The sequence below is a fragment of the Symphodus melops genome (assembly GCF_947650265.1).
Source record: "Symphodus melops genome assembly, chromosome: 18".
NCBI lineage: Eukaryota > Metazoa > Chordata > Actinopteri > Labriformes > Labridae > Symphodus > Symphodus melops.
This window is the reverse complement of record NC_136708.1, coordinates 1,259,786-1,280,015: the sequence shown is the minus strand read 5'-3', so window position 1 is coordinate 1,280,015 and position 20,230 is coordinate 1,259,786. Positions and strand designations below refer to the sequence as shown.

Below are 20,230 nucleotides of genomic sequence, written 5' to 3'. Positions count from 1 at the left end.
GGGCGGGGCCACCAGGGAGGAGGCTGGATTGTTTGTGGAATTGGCGCCAAGCGGGTCCTCCAGGAGCCTCTGTGGCCCCGGGCCCAAGTCAGGACCTCCTCCAAGTCCCATCCCCGGAGGGCCCCCTGTCAGAGGGCCGGCGCCGCTGTACAGTTTGCCGTTGCTCAGACGCATGTCACGGACCAGGCGGATTGGCCGAGGGGCGGCAAGAGCCAGACGGGATGGATGACGAAGAACTCCGCCCCCAGCGCTGCTCAGAGGGCGTCGACGGCGAGAACGGGAACTCTTCTTACAGGAGACGGCGTTTCTAAACTCTGTGAGCATCTCCTGACAGACGGACACCTGAGAGAGAGAGACGAGACAGAAGACGCATGTTGAAGAACGACGTCCTCAAAACGAGCTTACTCCGACGCTTTTATAAATGTTGGGTTGAAATGTGCGAGTTCAAAGAGGGCGGAGCTTCAGAGTCCTTTGACTTCAGATGCTTTGTGCCCTGCAGTTCTAGGTTCTGTTCTCACTCGGCGAGTGTGTGCAGTCGTACGACTAAAACACGCCTAAAAGTCCCGTGATCCACCCTCGTTCCTCCTGAACACCGATACACAAGACATGGTGCACGAGAGACAGTGCACGAGAGACAGTGCACGAGAGACGGTGCAGGAGAGACGGTGCACGAGAGACGGTGCACGAGAGACGGTGCACGAGAGACGGTGCACGAGAGACGGTGCACGAGAGACGGTGCACGAGAGACGGTTTCACAAGAGACGATGCACGAGAGACGGTTTCACAAGAGACGATGCAGGAGAGACGATGTACGAGAGACGGTGCACGAGAGACGATGCAGGAGAGACGGTTTCACAAGAGACGATGCAGGAGAGACGATGCACGATCAAAGAACTCCAAACAGGTTGGTGTGGATTTGTAATGTCTCTTGTCTCATCTCTGTCATGTCTCAGCGTAGATCAGAATCACCTACCTCTGCACGCATCACGCCGGCTCACACACAACAACACCAGTCAATTAACTGGTGAACATTTTTGTATGACCTTTTCAATAAAGCACATTCTGATCAACACACACACACACACACACACACACACACACACACACACACACACACACACACACACACACGTACAGAAAGGCGGATGACCTACTGAGGAGTTTGAGCTGATGCTGAGGCCGGGGGCGGGGCAGGAGGAGGAGGACGAGAAAGGAAGAGGAGGAGGAGTAGGAGGGTGATGATGAAGGTTTACCTCGTCCGTCTCTGCGGTGCGCCGCGTCGACCACACAAACTCCATGATGGCTACAAAGACGGCGATGATGAGGCCGCAGATCAGCACAACAAAAATCCCACCGATGTTTTCCATACCGAGACCTGAAAGACAGGAAGGACGCACGAGGACGCAGACAGCCTGGTGTAAACTTCACAGGGGATTCAAATCCTTCTCTTTGGTGTATAATGAGAGAGCTCTCTGATTGGTGGTCAGTGGACCAATCAGAGAGGCAATAAGGAGGGTGGATGGGTTGATCTACAGTTAGGGAGAGATAACAGTGACACTGCCTCATGTTTTATAGGCTTCAGACAGCTTTATCAAGAAAACAACAAAGGTTCACATATCTGCCTCACACACACACGTGATGGTGACGAGTGAGCTCCAAACAACAACACTGCAATGAAGCCTCTGCTCCCAAATTAGAGAACGCACTTTAGTTCAATAAAAGGACGAAAACGCCTCGCTTATAGCACTTTTCTTTCTCTGTGAGGACAAGCTTTAGAGGAACACACACACACACACACACACACACACACACACACACACACACACACACACACACACACACACACACTCTGACTAAACACAAAAACACACCACAGAGAACGTTGCACAATCAGCAACAAAGAGACACTTGATTAGCCTTAATGGGTCTTAACAGGATCTTAATGGCTTGATTTTCCCAGGCACTTACACACACACACACACACACACACACACACACACTCTGCTGCGTGACCTTGTTTCCCTCGCCCTTTGGGAATGAGAAAGAAGCAGTAGGAACGGGAGCCAGAGAGAGCAGCTGATCAATACTGAGACAGGACTCACATTCCCATAATGATCGTCTCCTTAAAAACATGTTCGGAGCGAGACAGTCGATGAACACGAACCGTCTCATCTCGTTACACACAGGAAGAAAAACAAACACGGCTCAATACTGGAGACACTGAAGGAAGAAGTCAGGGACGGGATCGATGCGGGCACAACCAGGGCCGAGACGACTTTTTACACCTCAAACATCAAACAGGTCAAAGATGAAAAATGATCATGAAAGCTTTGTGTCACTGTCGGGTCTGTTTAAAATCTCTGAGCAGCTGGATCACGTCAGCCCTGTCCTTCAGCGCCATCATCAGGTCCAGATGTTTCCAGAGACTAACCACACTCTTTATCAATCAATCAATCAATCAATCAATCAGTCCCTGATTCATCTCGCGACCGGAGAAATTACAGGTGTATTTAAGTAAACATAGGGCGGGACTCCGGTCTGTTATCTGCCGGTTGTGGCCATTTCCTGTTACTACATGTCCTGCGTGTCCTTGGGGACGAGACCTGACCCCCAGGTGCTGTCTCCCTTTCTGTGCTCTCATTATGAAGGCGTAAACAGGGTCAGCTGTGTCACCCACCTTTGGCCCGGTGGTCCTCCTCTTTGGGACACTGTCCCCCCTCCCACCAGCGTCTCTTCAGGATCTCCAGCCTGTTGTTCTCCTGCAGCTGTAAGATCCCCAGAGTGATCTCGTCTCTGAAGGGAGAGCCTGCAGAGACAGAAAGACTGAGTCTGAAACACACACTGACAAACACTCTCTACAGTGTCTCACACAGAAGCATTCACATGTCCATGGCTCCTCACTGCTCTGTGACCCTGTGGAAGGGAACCATCAATCCCGGGCCATCACTGTTATTGTAGTTTTGTTCTTGTTGTAGCTAACGAGCCCTGTTTGAATAAACACACCGCCCCACTTCACCGCCTGCAGGTTCTGTCCCCGTCCTGCAGGTTCTGTCCCTGTCCTGCAGGTTCTGTCCCTGTCCTGCAGGTTCTGTCCCTGTCCTGCAGGTTCTGTCCCTGTCCAGCAGGTTCTGCCCCCTCCTGCAGGTTCTGTCCCTGTCCTGCAGGTTCTGTCCCCCTCCTGCAGGTTCTGTCCCTGTCCTGCAGGTTCTGTCCCCTCCTGCAGGTACTGTCCCTGTCCTGTAGGTTCTGTCCCCTCCTGCAGGTACTGTCCCCTCCTGCAGGTTCTGTCCCTGTCCTGCAGGTTCTGCCCCCTCCTGCAGGTTCTGTCCCTGTCCTGCAGGTTCTGTCCCTGTCCTGCATGTTCTGTCCCTGTCCTGCAGGTTCTGTCCCTGTCCTGCAGGTTTTGTTCTTGTTGTAGCTAACGAGCCCTGTTTGAATAAACACACCGCCCCACTTCACCGCCAGCAGGTTCTGTCCCCGTCCTGCAGGTTCTGTCCCTGTCCTGCAGGTTCTGTCCCTGTCCTGCAGGTTCTGTCCCTGTCCAGCAGGTTCTGTCCCCTCCTGCAGGTTCTGTCCCTGTCCTGCAGGTTCTGCCCCCTCCTGCAGGTTCTGTCCCTGTCCTGAAGGTTCTGTCCCTGTCCTGCAGGTTCTGTCCCCCTCCTGCAGGTTCTGTCCCTGTCCTGCAGGTTCTGTCCCCTCCTGCAGGTACTGTCCCTGTCCTGCAGGTTCTGTCCCCTCCTGCAGGTTCTGTCTCCTCCTACAGGTTCTATCCCCTCCTGCAGGTTCTGTCCCCGTCCTGCAGGTTCTGTCCCCCTCCTGCAGGTTCTGTCCCCCTCCTGCAGGTTCTGTCCCCGTCCTACAGGTTCTGATCCCTCTTAGTGTCCACTTTAACCCCTTGTCTCTTTCATCATGTCGCCCGTTCAAAGAGTTATATAACAGTTTAGGAGACAAACCTTGTGTCGTTCTAATTTGACTGAAAAGACTCAGTAATGAGACAGTGTGGACACGAGGGACATTTTAAAACACAGTGAGAGATGTGATTCAGCATGTCGGGTCATAAGACACAGAACTCGGTCCACCTTCCAGCGTATGAGAGCAGGCATCAAAGATCAGGTGACCTGGTTGGAGACGTTCTTCTGATGTGTGGTCAGACAGGATCAAAGCGCTCTGTCCGTGTGATCCGACCCGATGAAGAGTGGAGCGTTGTCAGCGTGTCTGGGTGTTAAAGTCATGAAGTCAGACGGACGTCAGAGATAAGACCTCGTGTCTCCTGTCAAAGATCTTTTCAGCACCTTTGAAGGTGCAGAACAGAACCGTCCACTCGATGAGTTCTGTATCATTTAGACATCCATGTTCAAAACTTCAGTGACTGAAGACAAGTCAGAGTCAAGGTCAGAATATTTGATTGCAGAAACACTTTGGATGTCTTCATATTTAGTTGGAGCTGCTTTCTGAGCGCGCTCTGCATGCTGCTGGTTCTCCTCTCGTGATCAGTGTTTCTACAGGAGAATAAAAGCTCCCACAGCTCACCTGCTCTTCTTCAACACGTTGAGCTTCAAATAACACACCGTGGGTTTTTATATCCACGTTTCCTCACGGGCAGCCGATGTGCTGATAAAGTGAGAAGCACTGAGGGTCCAGAGAGAGACGACGCGGCGGCAGGAGCTTCTTTTAGACAAATCACAGGTTCCTGCTGTTGTTCTGAATCTCACTCTTCACCTCAGCTCTTTGCTCTGCTTTGTTCCAAAATAAATACAGACTGAATGTGCATGGGGAATTATGAAGTTTGAATTCATTCAGCATGGTGTCTTTTCATGTGAACGCTGTTGCTTCTGTTCTGTAAGCAGGTACTTCTGGTTGGAACAGGCCGGAAAGAAGACGCTACCTTGACTTGCAAATGACAGACATTTACATTTCTTCAACCTCAGTGATGCACATTTCCTTTTCAGCTCACACACACAATCCACATGTAGAGCTGCTGCCGGGAGGCGTCTCACACGTCGTCACAGCTGGACAGATGTAAAATGATATAAATCCACACATAGTGAGAATTCCTGCTAAAGATGCGAAGAAACAAAGAAGACGAGAAACTCGAGTGACTGGCTCATCTTACTATATTTTTGTCTCCTTTTCCACTTTTTTCTGGACTTTCTTCTTGTTTGTTAAACTATAAAATATAACCTGCTATAAGACAAAGAAACAGGTGGGATGTAAATATAAGCTACACTAACAGAGAGAGAGGATCGAGCTCCACGGTATTCTCGTACTCGTCATTCTGTATCAGCACCTGTCAGTCATTTTTCGGGTCATCTGCAGCTGTAAATTATGAAGCTTTCACCCTGACTTCGTCCTCGTCCTCGTCTCCATTCGTCTTTCTTATTCCATTAAAAAGTGGCGATGACTTTCACAGAGTGACGGACAGCGGTGAGATAAGCCCGTGACAAAGTGATGACACTTTTACTCGTTAGATCCTCCATATTTTACAGATACCAAATGATTCATTGTCACCTCCTGACTACTTTTTATTTTTACTCCAATAAAAATTCATATATGCACTTTGTCTTTGGAAGTCAAATAGCTCATCCGGAAAGTTTCCAAGACAATGATTCACTTCACTGAGATTTCTTATCAGGTATGGGTGTCATGACTTTTTCCCGCCAAGATCAGAAACTCTTTTGTTTGGTTGATAAATGAAACACGTAGGGTTAACTTTGTGTTGACACCGTTACGCAGGAGCATTTGGTTTCAAATAAATCCGGAGAGGATGAAGTATTGTTTTCATGAGAACATTCACCCTATGAGAGCAGTTATCAGGTGAACAGGTGTTGCAGCGATGGAAGCGGGCAGTGGAACTGCTTCAGATAGAAGTGATTGTACCCGAGCTAAAAAGCCTCTGCATGTTTCTAATAAGCTCCAGCAGCAGAAAGCTGCTCAAACTAGGATCAATGTTGGAGATGAAACATGGAGAGAGGTTAGAACGCAGAAAGCTTTACAGACCCATGCAGAGCTGGCTAAACACTGAAGCTACAGTGTCCACCACATGCAGAGCTGGCTAAACACTGAAGCTACAGTGTCCACCACATGCAGAGCTGGCTAAACACTGAAGCTACAGTGTCCACCACATGCAGAGCTGGCTAAACACTGAAGCTACAGTGTCCACCACATGCAGAGCTGGCTAAACACTGAAGCTACAGTGTCCACCACATGCAGAGCTGGCTAAACACTGAAGCTACAGTGTCCACCACATGCAGAGCTGGCTAAACACTGAAGCTACAGTGTCCACCACATGCAGAGCTGGCTAAACACTGAAGGGACTTTGGTTCTGTACTTCACAACTACCAACGTTACCGTCGGCCTCGCAGAACTCCACCTGGTGGAGAGAGATGGTACTGAAAGAGCGACACATCGGCTCTCTAACTGACTGAAATCATCAGACAGGAAGTCAGTTTCAAGCTTTGACCTTGAACACAAAGAGTCAGTGGGAAACGCTGCCTGTGTTGGTAATAAACAGGAAACACTTCAAACTGACCTGAGAGCAGCTGTGGGTTCTCTTTCTGCTGCTAATCGCTCAGTGTCAGTCAGCGTGCTTAACATGAGACACGGCGTGGATCATCACCCGAGTGATCCAGCTGATTTTATTTTAATTAGTTGACAGGCAGGTTGACTGACAGGCCGATTCCCCCTAAAAGTCCTCTTATTCCTCCGTCTCTGTCCTCCTGCTGTTCTCTCTGCGTCTCCACATCTGTTCCTCCCTTCCCCTCATTAACCATGCTAATCTATGCGCGAACACTTATCACCAGAAACAAGTCTGAGGCGGACGGCGAGGCCAGGCCAGACACCGGTGAGGGAGCAGGCCGACGCCAAATTGGACTCAGGATGGATTTAATTTAGCAGGAGGAGCAGCTGCACGAAGACTCTGACCCGGTTAACTGCTGAAACTGAACCGACTGTAGCACAGCCTGGATGTATCACAGACAGTATGAGATGTGACAGCCGCCTACACACAGTCACTCTGCACATAAACAAAGGAGAGAGAGAGTACACGCAGTGGCACGTTAGTGCTCTTAAGTTCTGACTGACCTTTCATAAATGGTGCTAAATTATGAGACGCACACGAACAAACACAAAGTGACCTTTAAAAGCAACATTCTGGACAAGAATTATAAATCAAATATACTCGATACAGATATTTATGGTGGAGTACTTCCTAAAAGAGAGTGAAGTCAAACCCCCCCTGGGTTTGTTGTTCTCAGCTCTGTGTTCACACTCACAGCCCTCAGTGCAAATTAAGAAGGGCACGTCAAGAAGTCTGAGGAAGAGCGTGTCACTTCATCCTTCAAACAGGAGCTTCTTGGCGTGCTGATGGCGGAGGACGCCACTCAGCGACGCAGTGTCCAGGTGCATCATGATGGCGTGTAGTCAATAGAGTACAGCTGAGGGGAAAACCACGAGACTGTCCAAACCAAAGAAAAGATGATCTTAGGCCTGAAAAAAGACCTCCCTGAGACCTCCTGCTGCTTTCAGAAACAGGATGTGAGGATGCAGGAGGCGAGGAGGCGAGGTGAGGGATGAAGGAGAAGAGAGCACTTGGTCCAGCTGATCTCTTCGCCTGCAGCTGTAAAACATGCTGCACTGATCAGATCTGTTTGTTTTTTTTAAAAACTCACAGGCTCATATTTTCACTCTGAGATCCTGAGACTGTTCCTGAACCGGTCGGGCCGCAGATGTTTGACCTGATGAGGTCGTCTCTCCAGACTCACCCAGAGGCATGCCGATGCCGTATCCTTTGGTGTCCAGCAGCCCTCCGATCTGCGTCAGGTTGCAGTTCAGGCTGCGGTAGTACTCGTTCATGGTGCTCTCCATCAGGAAGGCGTATTTGGAGTTGAGGACGCGGGCGATGCCCTCCTCGGTGCTCTTCACAAACACGCTCGGCTGCTTGGAGTACATGTAGTTCCACATGCGCTGGTACGTCTGGTACCGGGAGTTCTGCAGGTGGAGGAGACACGTGTTAAAAGATAGTTCACTCTCACTTTATATACACTTTTACAGTTTCCAGCACCAAGAGCCTCATATGTTTGTGTCCAGATATCATGACTGTGAAATCCTGTCTGTAGAGGTGCATGGCCAGGTGTGAGCTGAAACAACCAAGGGAGCTTCTCCTGGAGTCCATGTCGCTTCTGGGGTCATTGAACGCACCATCCTTGGACAATCACAACATCTGCACCCTTTCATTTTACTCAATCAGCTCCTCAGCACAGCCCGGGACGAGAGTTCAGTCTCATTAATGTCTCAGGTGGGATGGTCTTTCATTTATTCGACTTTCATTCAGAACTGGACAGCGATACTGTGTTTGGTGTTTCTGCTTCAGAGGTACTTTACTGTTGTCCTTTTGGAGACACGGATAAACAAACGGTTTCCCATTCTGACGAGAATATTTTCACGTGCAGAAGAAAGTTTCACGAACATACTTTATGTGGATATAAAGTATTTAACATGTTTCATTCTGTCTCAGAAGATCTCACAGAGTTTCACTTACACAGACGTTCGACATGTGTTTGTGGTTGGCGCCATAACTTGATGAGATGAATGTTCTCATGTCTCTTAATGCGCTCCATGTCAAAAGAGCTTTAACATACAAAACCAAATGTACTTTTGAAACACGCCTCACCATGAAGAAGGTCATGGTGGAGCCTCCTTGGATCGTCCCGTACTGGATGTTGGTCTGGTCAGCCAGGTCATCCGGAGACTCGATGGGGGCCTCCATCCTCTGGACGGTCAGGAAGGCCGCCAGGTTGGCCGTGTAGGACGAGATGATGATGAGGGTGAAGGCCCACCTGAGAGGGAGAGCAGCTTTAACCTTTATTTACCCTGAGAAACTCTGGACGCTCCCTCCCTCCTCTTTCATCAGGAGCTGCGAGCAGCAGGGAGACAGATGGAGCGCTCGGCAGGAAACGTCAGGATTTTTAGCTAAAAATCATCAACCTAAACATGAACTCTGTCGGCAGCAGAGAGAGGGGGACGCCTCCGAAGCAGGAAGTGATGAGCGAGGGAATTATGAGGAGAGGGAGGCAAACATAAAAAAAGGAAAGAAGAGAGAAATTAAACTGATAATAAATCGAGTTCGGGCTCCTGCTTCTCTCCTGATCAGCGTTTGTAAAGTCCGGCTTGGGACGGGATCGAACGTTAACTTTAAGATCTTGGTAAGGAAACAAACAAATAGTATAAATCTGTGTATTTATATGGTTTCCAATAATCACAAAATTAACCCATTTTGGCTCCAACAAAAGGAATGACCATATAAGGGCAGAGGGTGGAGCTTATCAAGGTTATACAGTCTGTGGCTAGCTCGCTAGCTTGCTCAGTTGACCATCACGTTTACAATTAAATCACAGTTTAGCTCAGTCAACCAATCCATAACAGACTGTTTTCTTAGGATCACAAAATGAGCAGGTGTGAACCACTCCCGAATATTTATCCAAATCCTTCTCAGGTGTTTGGTGTCAATCGAGCCGCCTCAGACCAGACCAGGAAGCGTCACACGCTGGACGCTGCGTTCTTCTTCAGCTCCTCTAAATGTCTCCTGACTTCGTCTACGCTGATAACATGCTGCACCGCGTCGCTTCAAACTATGACCAGAGCCTCAGGTAAAGACACAAACACGTTAACACGAAACCAAAGTCAGTGTCTGAATTCACAGCTCACAGCCATCAGGTCCCTAAAGCCCCCCTGACTTTAAGGCTGAACATAATGTGAACAGGAGAGTCATCAATGTGACAGCCAACAACTTCCTCACATCGTGCCGCACAGTAAACATGTTGGTGTCCTCTGTAAAGCTGGACGTTATTACAACGGGCCGTGCAGGGAATGACCTCAAGTGGCCACTCGAGGAACTGCAGCTGTGTGACTTTCTATCTCGTCCTCAGAGTTTCCTGCTTGGATAAAAGCAGCCCGTCTGTGTCGATGCCTAATTATGTGTACTGTTATTCTCCATAAAATGCTCCACACACTTATCTCACATTGAAGCCTTATTGGAGTTTGTCTGAGAAATAAAACCCGGCCCGCCAACAAGCCACTCAGGATACAATGTGTGCAGTTTGAGCGGCAGCCATCATGAGTTTTTATCAGGCTGGCGAGGCTGTCAGAGAGAAGACGCTGATGAACCCTCCAGTCTCCCTCCACCATCTGTCTGACAGCAGCTACTGGGAACGAGGGAACGAGGGAGGAAGGGGAGAGAGGAGGACGGGAGGATGCAGAGGAGCGGAAAGAAAACGAGAAATGAAACTGACATCATCAGTTTCACCTGAGAGCCAGTTCACCATCTGCTCATGTTCACCTAATGTTTCCGATGAGGGAGGGATGGACAGAGAGCACCTCAGAGGAGAGACGTGGAGAAACACCGACACATTTCTCAGTTTATAGGGACAATGAAAACTTCCGGATCATGAGAGGATGGAAAGAAACATCTGACAATTTACCTTCTGTCACAAAGATTTTTAGCTTAAAGTTTTTGGAGCCTTAAAATGTTAAACTCCTTACCACTAGATGGCAGTGCACTCATCTTTCTTTATATATTAGACTGTTTAGATGCATCTCAATTTAGGGCTCGCACTGTCTAACCTCTAATGTTGATCCTAGTTTGCATCCGAGCTGTGAGGACGACACGCACGCACGTAGAGGAACCAAAACAGAGAGCCAGAAGAAACTTCAGTCCGAATCACAAGCTGGCCGTGTGATTGGTCGGAGTGACCACCTACCAGACTCCGCTGACGCAGCGTGTGGACAGGGCGCGGGGCATGATCTCTGATCCCTGCTGCATGAAGCCTCCGATCGGGAACCACAGACTGTTCCCCAACGTGTACTGATTCTCCAGGACGTCCCGCCGCTCCCGCAGACACGGGTGAGGGTTGTACCACTCGTAGGGGCTGAGTCTGAAGACGCAGGCAAACACTCATTCAGAACAACTCCACACAGACCCTTCATCCAATCAAAAACCAGAAACAACAGTAAGATTCACCAGAGACTGTGTTTAAGATCGACGACATGACGGCTCCCTGAAAGTAAAGCCAAAACATTCAGAGCTCCGCCTGCTGACTGGCCTCCACACACACACACACACACACACACACACACACACAGGGACAGGTACGTTACCTGGCAGCGAGGAAGAGGACACAGCTGACGGCGAGGTACGCCAGCAGCATGAAGAGCCAGACAGCCGGGGAGAAGGGATCCAGGAAGGAGAAGTAACCCGGTTTACGGCCCTGAAAGACACAAACCTATCAGCATCTCAAGTAGATTACAGTTTGATCCAGCAGAGGGCGCCGTCAGCGTTACTTGACCATTGCACGCACTCTAGGGCAGGGAGTAAAAAAAAGACTGCCCCAGGTTTCCCAGTTTGTTGAAAGGAAGGACTTCACTCGAACCTCAGCAGCCCTCATGTTAACCATGAACAAGACATGAGGGCTCACCATGTGACCATCATCTTCATGGAAGCTGACCTCTGCTGACCTCTGCTGACCTCTGCTGACGAGGATCAAATCTGTGCAAAAGGTGGATTCACAGCCATGCAGGACTCACTCTAACTCTAACTTTCTCTGGTTAAGTTTCAAATCAATAAAATGTGACATAGAGACAATCAGAGTCAGGCTCAGACCTGCTGGAGACTGAGGACAGGATGTAGTCGTGTTGTAGTACTCAAGACCGGTCAAGACCAGCACCAGCTCTTTTTCAAATTCCAGGTCATTACTGTGATTAGAAGGGAAACGCCTTGAAAGAACAAATATCTTAAAAATGATTTGACTTTTCTCCCGGGGTTATGGTCTCGTTGAGCGACACGAGATTAAGATTTTATTCAGAGATGCTTGTGGTCTTGGTCCTGGTCCTGGTCCTGTCTGGGCCTCGGAGCACTCTGGTCTGGGTGAGTCAGGTCTGGACTACAACACGAGGATGAAGCGTACTCCAACAAAAGCAAGTAAAAGAGCTAGCATGTTTATTCCTGTTTGTCGTCGGGTAAACTAATCTGAGCTGATTTGATTGGTTCCCGTCGAGGTGGTCATGTCGAGGTGGTCGCCATGACAGACTCGGCATGTTCATCGTTGCCGTGGAAACACAGGATGTTACGTTACAGAGCTGCGACTGAAAGCTGTACGTGCTTCTTCCACTCGGACACAGGAGCTCGTCCGTGAACACGTCAGAGAAGTGATCTGTGAATCTCTGCTCGTGATCTCTTTAAACTTCATCACTCGCCGATTCCAACCGAAGCTGAAAAAACATCTTCTGCCTCCTGCTGGCCGCACGCACTCCACAAAATGACCGCCTGTCAATCACAGCTGTCAATGTCTGCGGATGTAAAACACAACCTCCACTTTGAGACTGACAGACGCGAGCACTCCCTCCCTCTTTCATCCTCTTCAGCACGGAAACCTACAATTCAAACAAAACTACAGAGACGAGCTGAAGGGGCAGGCGTCAGCGTTTAAAACCATAGTGACCATCAGAAGATCAGACAGCCAGATGATTGAAAACTCCCAGACTGGATGTAATCTCAGCACGTTAAGGAGACAGTCTACTCTGCCAGTGTTTTTCTTTTCATTCATGCAGGTCTGCATTAAACCTGATCTCTGCATCTTCTACCCAGAGTGATACGCCTTGTAAAAAACAGACGGAAGGAGAAGTCAGAGAATCTCATCTCTCTGTGTTACAGATCTAACCAGAAGCCTTGGTGAAACACTTCAAACCCAAATTAAAGAGTGCAAGTGAGAGGAGGGTGTTTACTAAAGCAAACTCCTCGCTGTCTCATATTTATTGGTGCTGTAGCTTCAGTGTTTAGACAGCTCTGCATGTAAGGCTTTCTGTGTTCTCACCTCTCTCCATGTTTGATAGCATGAATCTTCCTGTATTCGTTCAGGATGAGTACACTCTGAAGAAGTGATCTTGATGTCAGCAGACTACAATCTATCCTGAGTAGCTATGGCCATATGTGAAACTCTGTCTCTGAAGCAAAATGTACTGGCTCGATCAGCAGTGTAATAAGAGATTGTTGCTTGACATCCTTAGAGTAAAGGTGATATGATTCTCCACACCATGCACAGAGGAATCTAAAGCTGGAAGGAATTTGTGACTCATGCTGTGAACGGTATTTAAAGAGAGCAATAAACTCGTCTGTCTTACAGCCTGCACCTGTGGATGTCAGATCCCCGTCTTCTATCATCCAGTCTGTTTCATAGAGTCAGTGTTAGGGACATTTAGTTAAACCCCTTACAAATGTTTCAAAAGCATCTCCAACATTGATCCTAGTTTGAGCAGCTTTCTGCTGCTGGAGCTTATTAGAAACATGCAGAGGCTTTTTAGCTCGGATACAATCACTTCTATCTGAAGCAGCTCCACTGCCCGCCTGCTAATCCATTCTGTGCAGAGCGTCACGTCTTCTTTAAAGTAATGATGTCACTTCCTGTGCGTGTTGCTGATGATGTCAGAGGTCCCTGTACGTGCTGTAATAGCTCACTGTGCCTGTGACGGAGGGAACAGCCGAGTGATAATATATCGAGCACTAATGAATTGGGCGCAGCAGCAGCAGACGTAAATTCAGCGAGCTGATCACCAGAGGGCAGAGCCGCTGATAAACACCACGCCGCCTCACTAATGTGTGCGCACCAGTCAACAGCCCGAGCAATTAAACAGATTACCATCTTTAAGTGTGCTCACCAGCTATTTGGATCCAAGCTGACTGTGTGTGTGTGTGTGTGTGTGTTTACCAATGTGCATAAAGCGCATTATACCCCCAGACATGATTGTATCTTTTATTTAGGTACTTTGAGAGTCACAAAAAGAAACATGTTGTTTGTGACGTCTAACAGCTTGTGTGTGTGTGTGTGTGTGTGTGTGTGTGTGTGTGTGTGTGTGTGTGTGTGTGTGGTGTATTCAGAGTGTTAATTAAATTAGATTACACTCAAACTAATAAAATGTTGAATTAACTGTCTTAGTTATCTGAGTTGATTCCACAAATAAAGAAGGAACTGCACGGCTCAGTCGGGGATTAAAACTATTCGAACCTGTCGTCGACGCCGTCAGGTTGAACATTTATCAGCCCGGATTTCAACCTGCATTCTTTCTACGGCCAGCTGGGGGAGTCTTTTCCGTTGTTGTTTTCTTCCCTCATGCTCCCGAGGACTTAATGGTCTTAATATCCAGCGTTCAGTCTCCGTTAACACATCATGATGGTCATTTAGTAAATCAACGGTCTTTATATTTCTGCTCCAATGAGTTCATGTTTGATGAGTTCATCCAATATCTTGATCAATTTACAAACATTAATTTAATGTAATGGACTAAACTTCTCATCACGTTATAATTAATTCAAACGAGCAACGATAAAATGATTTTATGTTATAGATCAGATGTGAACCTGAAATGAGCCATCGTGCTAAATGAGTATGTGATGTTTATTCTGCCTAAAACGTTTCTACATTTTAATACAGGACTTTAACTTATGAGCAACGTGTGTGTGTGTGTGTGTGTGTGTGTGTGTGTGTGTGTGTGTGTCTCCTCTGCACGCTCAGTTAGTCGGTCTATCTTCTGTGTTTAATGGTCACCAGAGCTGCTCCCAATCACTGCCGTTTAGGGTTTTGAATTAACGACCCAGCTGAAACACTGGACCAGGAGGTTTTCTCTTTCTGATCCTGTCGTCACATTTCAGTCTGATCCGGACACGTTGAAGAGACAAGCCAACGCACAAATGCAACAACTGAAAAAAAAAAAAAATGCAGATCCTCGAGTGTCCACTAGAGGCTGTCTCCAAAAACAAAGAATCTCCGTAAGGTCCCATATTTAAATATCTCACAGCAGAAATCAACATGCTAACAACCTGACACAAAACTTTTTTTTTTGTCCTCATGGCTCATTTTCTTTATTTGTAATAACTCATCAGGTTTGATTATATTGAAGGAGCAACATGAGACTGTGACACCTGGTGTTTGAAGTTGGTATTAAACACGTCCTCTCGGCCAGGTCACCCTCGTGAAAAAGACCTTGATCTCAATGGGTTAATAGCCTGGTGAAATAAAGCTTAAAGAAAAGGAGAGAGCTGTTGTCGGGCGGATTTTAAAAGTTTTTACATTTTGATTTCATCCAATCAAAGCTCTGAAACCAGAGAGGGAACAGCAACACTTCCTGCTTAAATCAATCCCCACTCTCTCTCCATGGTTTCTGTCCACTGTCCTGTCTCTCCAATAAAGGCACAAATAACCAAAACACAAAAAACAAATCCAGACCACTCTGGAGCAGAATCTAAACATACAGGCTGCTGCATTGTTGTTATTATTTTTATTTCTTGTACTATGTTAGCTGACAGGAGATAGATGGACGTGGACACCTGAACTCAAGGTCAGGTGGAAGTTAGCGGGAGCACATCGTATACAGCGCCTGCCCTCGCTGAGCTTCATGACGCCTCGTCAGAAACAAACAGACCTCTCCATATCTTATAGAGTTTCCTGTTTGATTGTCAGCTCTGTGTGTGAGCCTGAATCAGCTTTGAGGACTAGAATGTGCTCCCTCTCAGTCCACTGAATCCTTAAGTAAACTCTTCAGAGGATGGATTTGAGGCTGTGCGGCGTGCGGACGGCCTCACATTAAAACAGCTGAGTGATGGCGGAGTGGATCACAGCGGACTGGATCAAACGCAGAGGACAGATGGTGGAGGTGAATACTGATGAGCTGCAGATGTACAGTATCTCTCTGCAGCACATCATCGGCTGCCCTCGGAGCAGACGCATCATTATGTTTTAACGACTAATTAAATAAATGTTTTATTAACATTTATTGTCATTAGATTCACATTCACACTGCTCGGACCAGCTGCTGCTCACCGGCGCTAACTTTAATCATTAGAGGTCTAAAAGCTTCACGTTGATGTTTTCTGAGCCGCCTGCTGACAGCGTTACAAGCCTTGGTGTTTTGCTTTATATCAGAGTGCAGCTAAATGTTCTCCCGCTCACCAGAGACGAGAGCCACATGTAAGACAGATCGGCAGATTTCACTCTTATTGTGAAGAGTAGAGGATGAAAAAAAATCAGCTCAGTTAGCACCCAGACTGGAAGCGTGAAGGCTAGCATGACTTAGAAAGTAGCATTCTCTCCGTGCTCCCTCTCCACCCTGTGCTCCTTCTGAAGCCACGCCCCCTCTCATGTATGAGCGCCGGTGGTCTCGATTTCGGCTCATGCTTTGAGTGTGGGCTCGTGCATGCATGGAGTAGAGAGCGAGCAGGGAGGCTGTGATTGGTTGATAAAACTCGAGGCGAGTGCAGACATTGGTCGAAGTTTTTACGTGTTTACAAACTGCTACAGATGATGGATTTTCTTTGTTTCTTTTTCAGAGAACCTGAGTTATTAATTTCTGTCAGGACCTAAAAACAAAAAAGTGGATTTAAAGAAAATGACCTCCCCTGCCTTTAAAGGGCATATGATGAAAAATCCACCTGTATCCAATCCAACTGTATATTGTATTGCTGTATTCTGGAGAAAAAAAATCCTCTCCCCTCCCCTGGTATCTCCCCCCATGGACTGGGAGGATGTTGAAAAGGATGACTTAGTAAGGATCGTCAGTGGGGAACTTCCTCGGCCTCCAGGTTTACAGAAGAGCAGCGAGCAGCCGTCCGTGATGTGACGCAGACGAGAGGCCGGACAGGAAATACTGTACTGAGAGGCTTCAGTCACTTTGAGCCCAACAGGTCGCTTCATCACATTCACATCACGCGGGATGCAAAGCTGGAAAAGACTGAAAAAGCTCCTGGAATAGATGAAATCATTCCTCACTTGATCTCTGGGAGATTTAAGTCGGCCTATCATGTTTCTTACGCCACACATAAAATAATGTTGAAAGGTTACAGTCGTGACTGAAGCAGCTTCAGAAAGCGCCTTGCATAGATTTTGTTTGGATTTCGTCATACTCTCAGGTAGATTTCTCTCGTTATGTGTCCATCATCCTTTTTCAAGCACACTGACTTTATCTATTCAAGCAGCGTTCACTGAGACAGAACGCAAACATTTCCCGTCCACATTTCATTTCTCTTCTGCTCTTCGGGAACCGAAGTCATTTGTCGCTTGTTTGTGACTTCCCAGCATTCACACTTAACATGCTGTCCTCCCTCCGTCTGCTATGCAAATACTCAAACGTCCCTGCTGGCCTGTTTGCAGTCTGTTCACCAAAATATCCAACCTGAGCCGGCCTCCGTCACACTCACAGGAAGTGCAGACGAGCGGCGTCCGTGTTTCTTATTCCAGTCATGGAGGCAGAGTCACCGATCCTCCCTCAGAGGCGGAAAAACTCATATTTTTCAAGCGGCTGCTCCTGTCACCTTCCCCTGACGGACTCACATCCTTTTCCTCCAGCACAGAAGAAGAAACATGCCCTCTGTGTGCGTCCCCCGCTCTCCCTCCACTCAGCCCCCCTCCCAGCGTGATCTCTCTGGTCACAGGGATATTTGCTGTTTCTCTTCATCCTGATCTCTCAGTTTGACTGTGCGACCCGAGCAGGCGGGGGTTTGTTGTTGCCTCCAGCACGGCGGCGCTGCTGCTGCTGTGTCTGCAGCACTTTCTCTCTGAATTCATCAAATCACGGAGCAGACGGAGAGAGCCGGAGTGAGGGAGACAGACAGGAGATGTCAACAGGTGCAAACACGCTGTTGTTCCATTTGTAAAGTCTGCAGGCAGAGCGGAGAAGTTAAACAAGCTTTTATCAGCGTCTTCAAGGTCTCATTGTAGGAAAATAAACAGCCTGCTGAGCGCCATACCAAACGAGCACAATCTGCTCCACAGCTGTGCACTCTGCTTTTTACATCGATTCTTCATAGGAACACTCGCCCAAATTAAAACAAACACTGAGTCCACCCCCCTCCTGGAGGTCTCATTTACACCTCGCCCGAGCTCGAGACGCCTCCGAGGTCAAGCCTTCAGGGCGGGTCGCCATAAAAAACGTCCAAACAAAAGTTCATTTTTATCCTCTGCTCTTTGTTTAAAGCACCCGGAGAACTACGGTGGCCTCCAGTGGACACGTTTCGCTGCTTTTCACTGACACTCTCCCAGCAAACAAAGCACATGACTACGGGTGAGGCACAGGAGAAGGCACAGACAAAGGGGAGTGTTCATAATGGATCTGACCTCGAGGGGGGCTTCACATGAGGGACCCCAAAAGTTCTTTTGATCAGCGGGTAACGTGTCTGAGTCCTCAGTGAGGAGGTCTCAGACACGTCACGTGTGTGTGTGTGTGTGTGTGTGTGTGTGTGTGTGTGACGCATCTGTGCTCAAACCAGGAAGTGGAGTGCTACACAACGTCTTTGTAAACCTTTATGGCCCGTTTCATCCTCTGAGCTGCACGAAGGAAGAGAGTCATGAACATCTAAAACATCTAGAGTTGGTCCTGACAGAGCTCGTCCTGAACGCTGTGACTCATTCATTCAAAGAGTCACAGAAACTGACTTTGTGATGAAGAATTAAAAAGTAAACGCTCCGTGCTCTCGTTTATAAGAATAAAAAAACAGCCAATTAAAACTTCTGAAATATGAATTAAAACCTCTGAATAATTCATCAAACATTAATCATTAATCAAACATCCTGTAGGATCACTGCTGAGTGTTTTGACAGCAGAAACATTGGAGAGGGATTCCTCACACAAACTCTTTTTAAGGACTCAAAGCTGTTGCTCCTACACTTCCCATAATGCAACACGACAAAATCCTGCAGTTCCTGGAGTGTCCACTAGAGGCCGTCTGCAGACGCACAGGAAGTCACATACCGTCAAAGCAGCAGGTGCAACTCGTGGTTAAGTGCCTTGCACAAGGACACATCGGACATGTATCGAACCTTCAACCTCCCCGTGAAGGGGGCGACGACTCGACCACTGAGCCACAGCCGGGGCCGTGATATGAACTCATCGACCTGCCTGCATTATAAACGTTTGTGAACTCACAGGTGATGAAATAAAAAGAAGGTTACCAGGTGGACGCGGTACAGGATGCTGATCCCCAGAGTCATGAAGGGTTTGGAGAAGTCGATGACTTTCTCTCTCTCCGAGGTGATGGTGAAACCAGCCACGGCCAGGTCGGCTTTCTGCAAACACACACACACACACACACACACACACACACACACACACACACACACACACACACACACACACACACACACACACACACACACACACACACACACAGAGATGTTATGTTAATGTTTACAACACTACATCATTATCAAACACTGGTCACATCGAGCCGGCGTCCTCCTCACGAGTCCATTTCGACTCAAACGAAGAAGTCTGGTTGAATTTCATCCAGAGTGTTCGAATCACCGTGGCAACAGCAGACGTGTCTCTTCACTGTTTCTTGTCTTCGCCCTCCAATTGTGAAAAAACTGCAGGCTGGAAATATCTGCAGACCCGAAGCTGACAGGGAATATTTGTTCGGACTTAGCTGTTAGTTAGCTCATGTTTGTTAGTGACAATGTGTGTGTGTGTGTGTGTGTGTGTGTGTGTGTGAGTGTGTGTGTGTGTGTGTGTGTGTGTGTGTGAGAGAGAGAGAAGCACACACACTTCCTCCTCCTCCTGTGGCGAGCGTCTGCTGACAGCTCCATCCTGATTCACCTGTTCGACGATCGGCTCGTACAGTCTGAACACCACACCATGACTACAGCCACACACAAACAGGAAGTGACTCACTGGTGATCCTTTTGTCCCTTTTATACACCATCAAATGACTTGAAAAAACAGAATAAGAGGAGACGCTGAGGGGACAGGCGGGTCACGGGTCCCTTTGAGACAAACACAAACGTCCTGGTTACCGTGGGAAACTGTGCTGCATGCTGTCGAGTGTGTTAACGGGTAAAGAGTCAGAACAGTCTGTGATTAATCAGCCGTCCGTTATCACAGAATGAACTTCTGATTTTCACTCCAGCTGTGATTTAAGGCGCCACCTTTGTTCAAACGTGTGGACTTTCTGTGCCCAGGTTTTTAATGAAATATTGATTTTTATTGTACAGCAGTCATTGTCGGGGGCACAATTGTTAGTGACTGCATTAGAAGTTAACACAGGGTTGTTATTGTGCAGCTCTCTGGGGACTAAAGCTGTTACAGAGCAGCTTTTGTTCCCGCCTGCACGGGCTCCCTAAATCACACAGCTCACACTTTAAATCAGACCTTGAACTCCTGATGGACTGACTGGAACTTTCTAGAATTGGTTCACTCA

General features: G+C 47.9%; 1 protein-coding gene across 3 annotated transcripts in view; it reads right to left on the bottom strand.

Annotated features, from left to right (window-relative positions):
- LOC306838903 (glutamate receptor ionotropic, kainate 5-like) overlaps positions 1–20,230 on the bottom strand; it is a 134,592-nt gene that overhangs the window by 1,033 nt on the left and 113,329 nt on the right. For 2 of the 3 annotated variants that reach the window (XM_079367319.1, XM_079367318.1), the window contains exons 14-21: positions 18,987–19,100; positions 11,152–11,261; positions 10,755–10,928; positions 8,669–8,834; positions 7,761–7,986; positions 2,678–2,806; positions 1,155–1,375; positions 1–342 (exon numbers count right to left, since the gene is read on the bottom strand). The exon at positions 1–342 is cut by the window's left edge and continues 1,033 nt beyond it. In XM_079367319.1, coding sequence (XP_079223445.1) covers positions 1–342; positions 1,155–1,375; positions 2,678–2,806; positions 7,761–7,986; positions 8,669–8,834; positions 10,755–10,928; positions 11,152–11,261; positions 18,987–19,100 — 1,482 coding nt within the window. The remainder of the gene's footprint in view (positions 343–1,154; positions 1,376–2,677; positions 2,807–7,760; positions 7,987–8,668; positions 8,835–10,754; positions 10,929–11,151; positions 11,262–18,986; positions 19,101–20,230) is intronic. The other variant, XM_079367320.1, reaches the window with a different exon arrangement.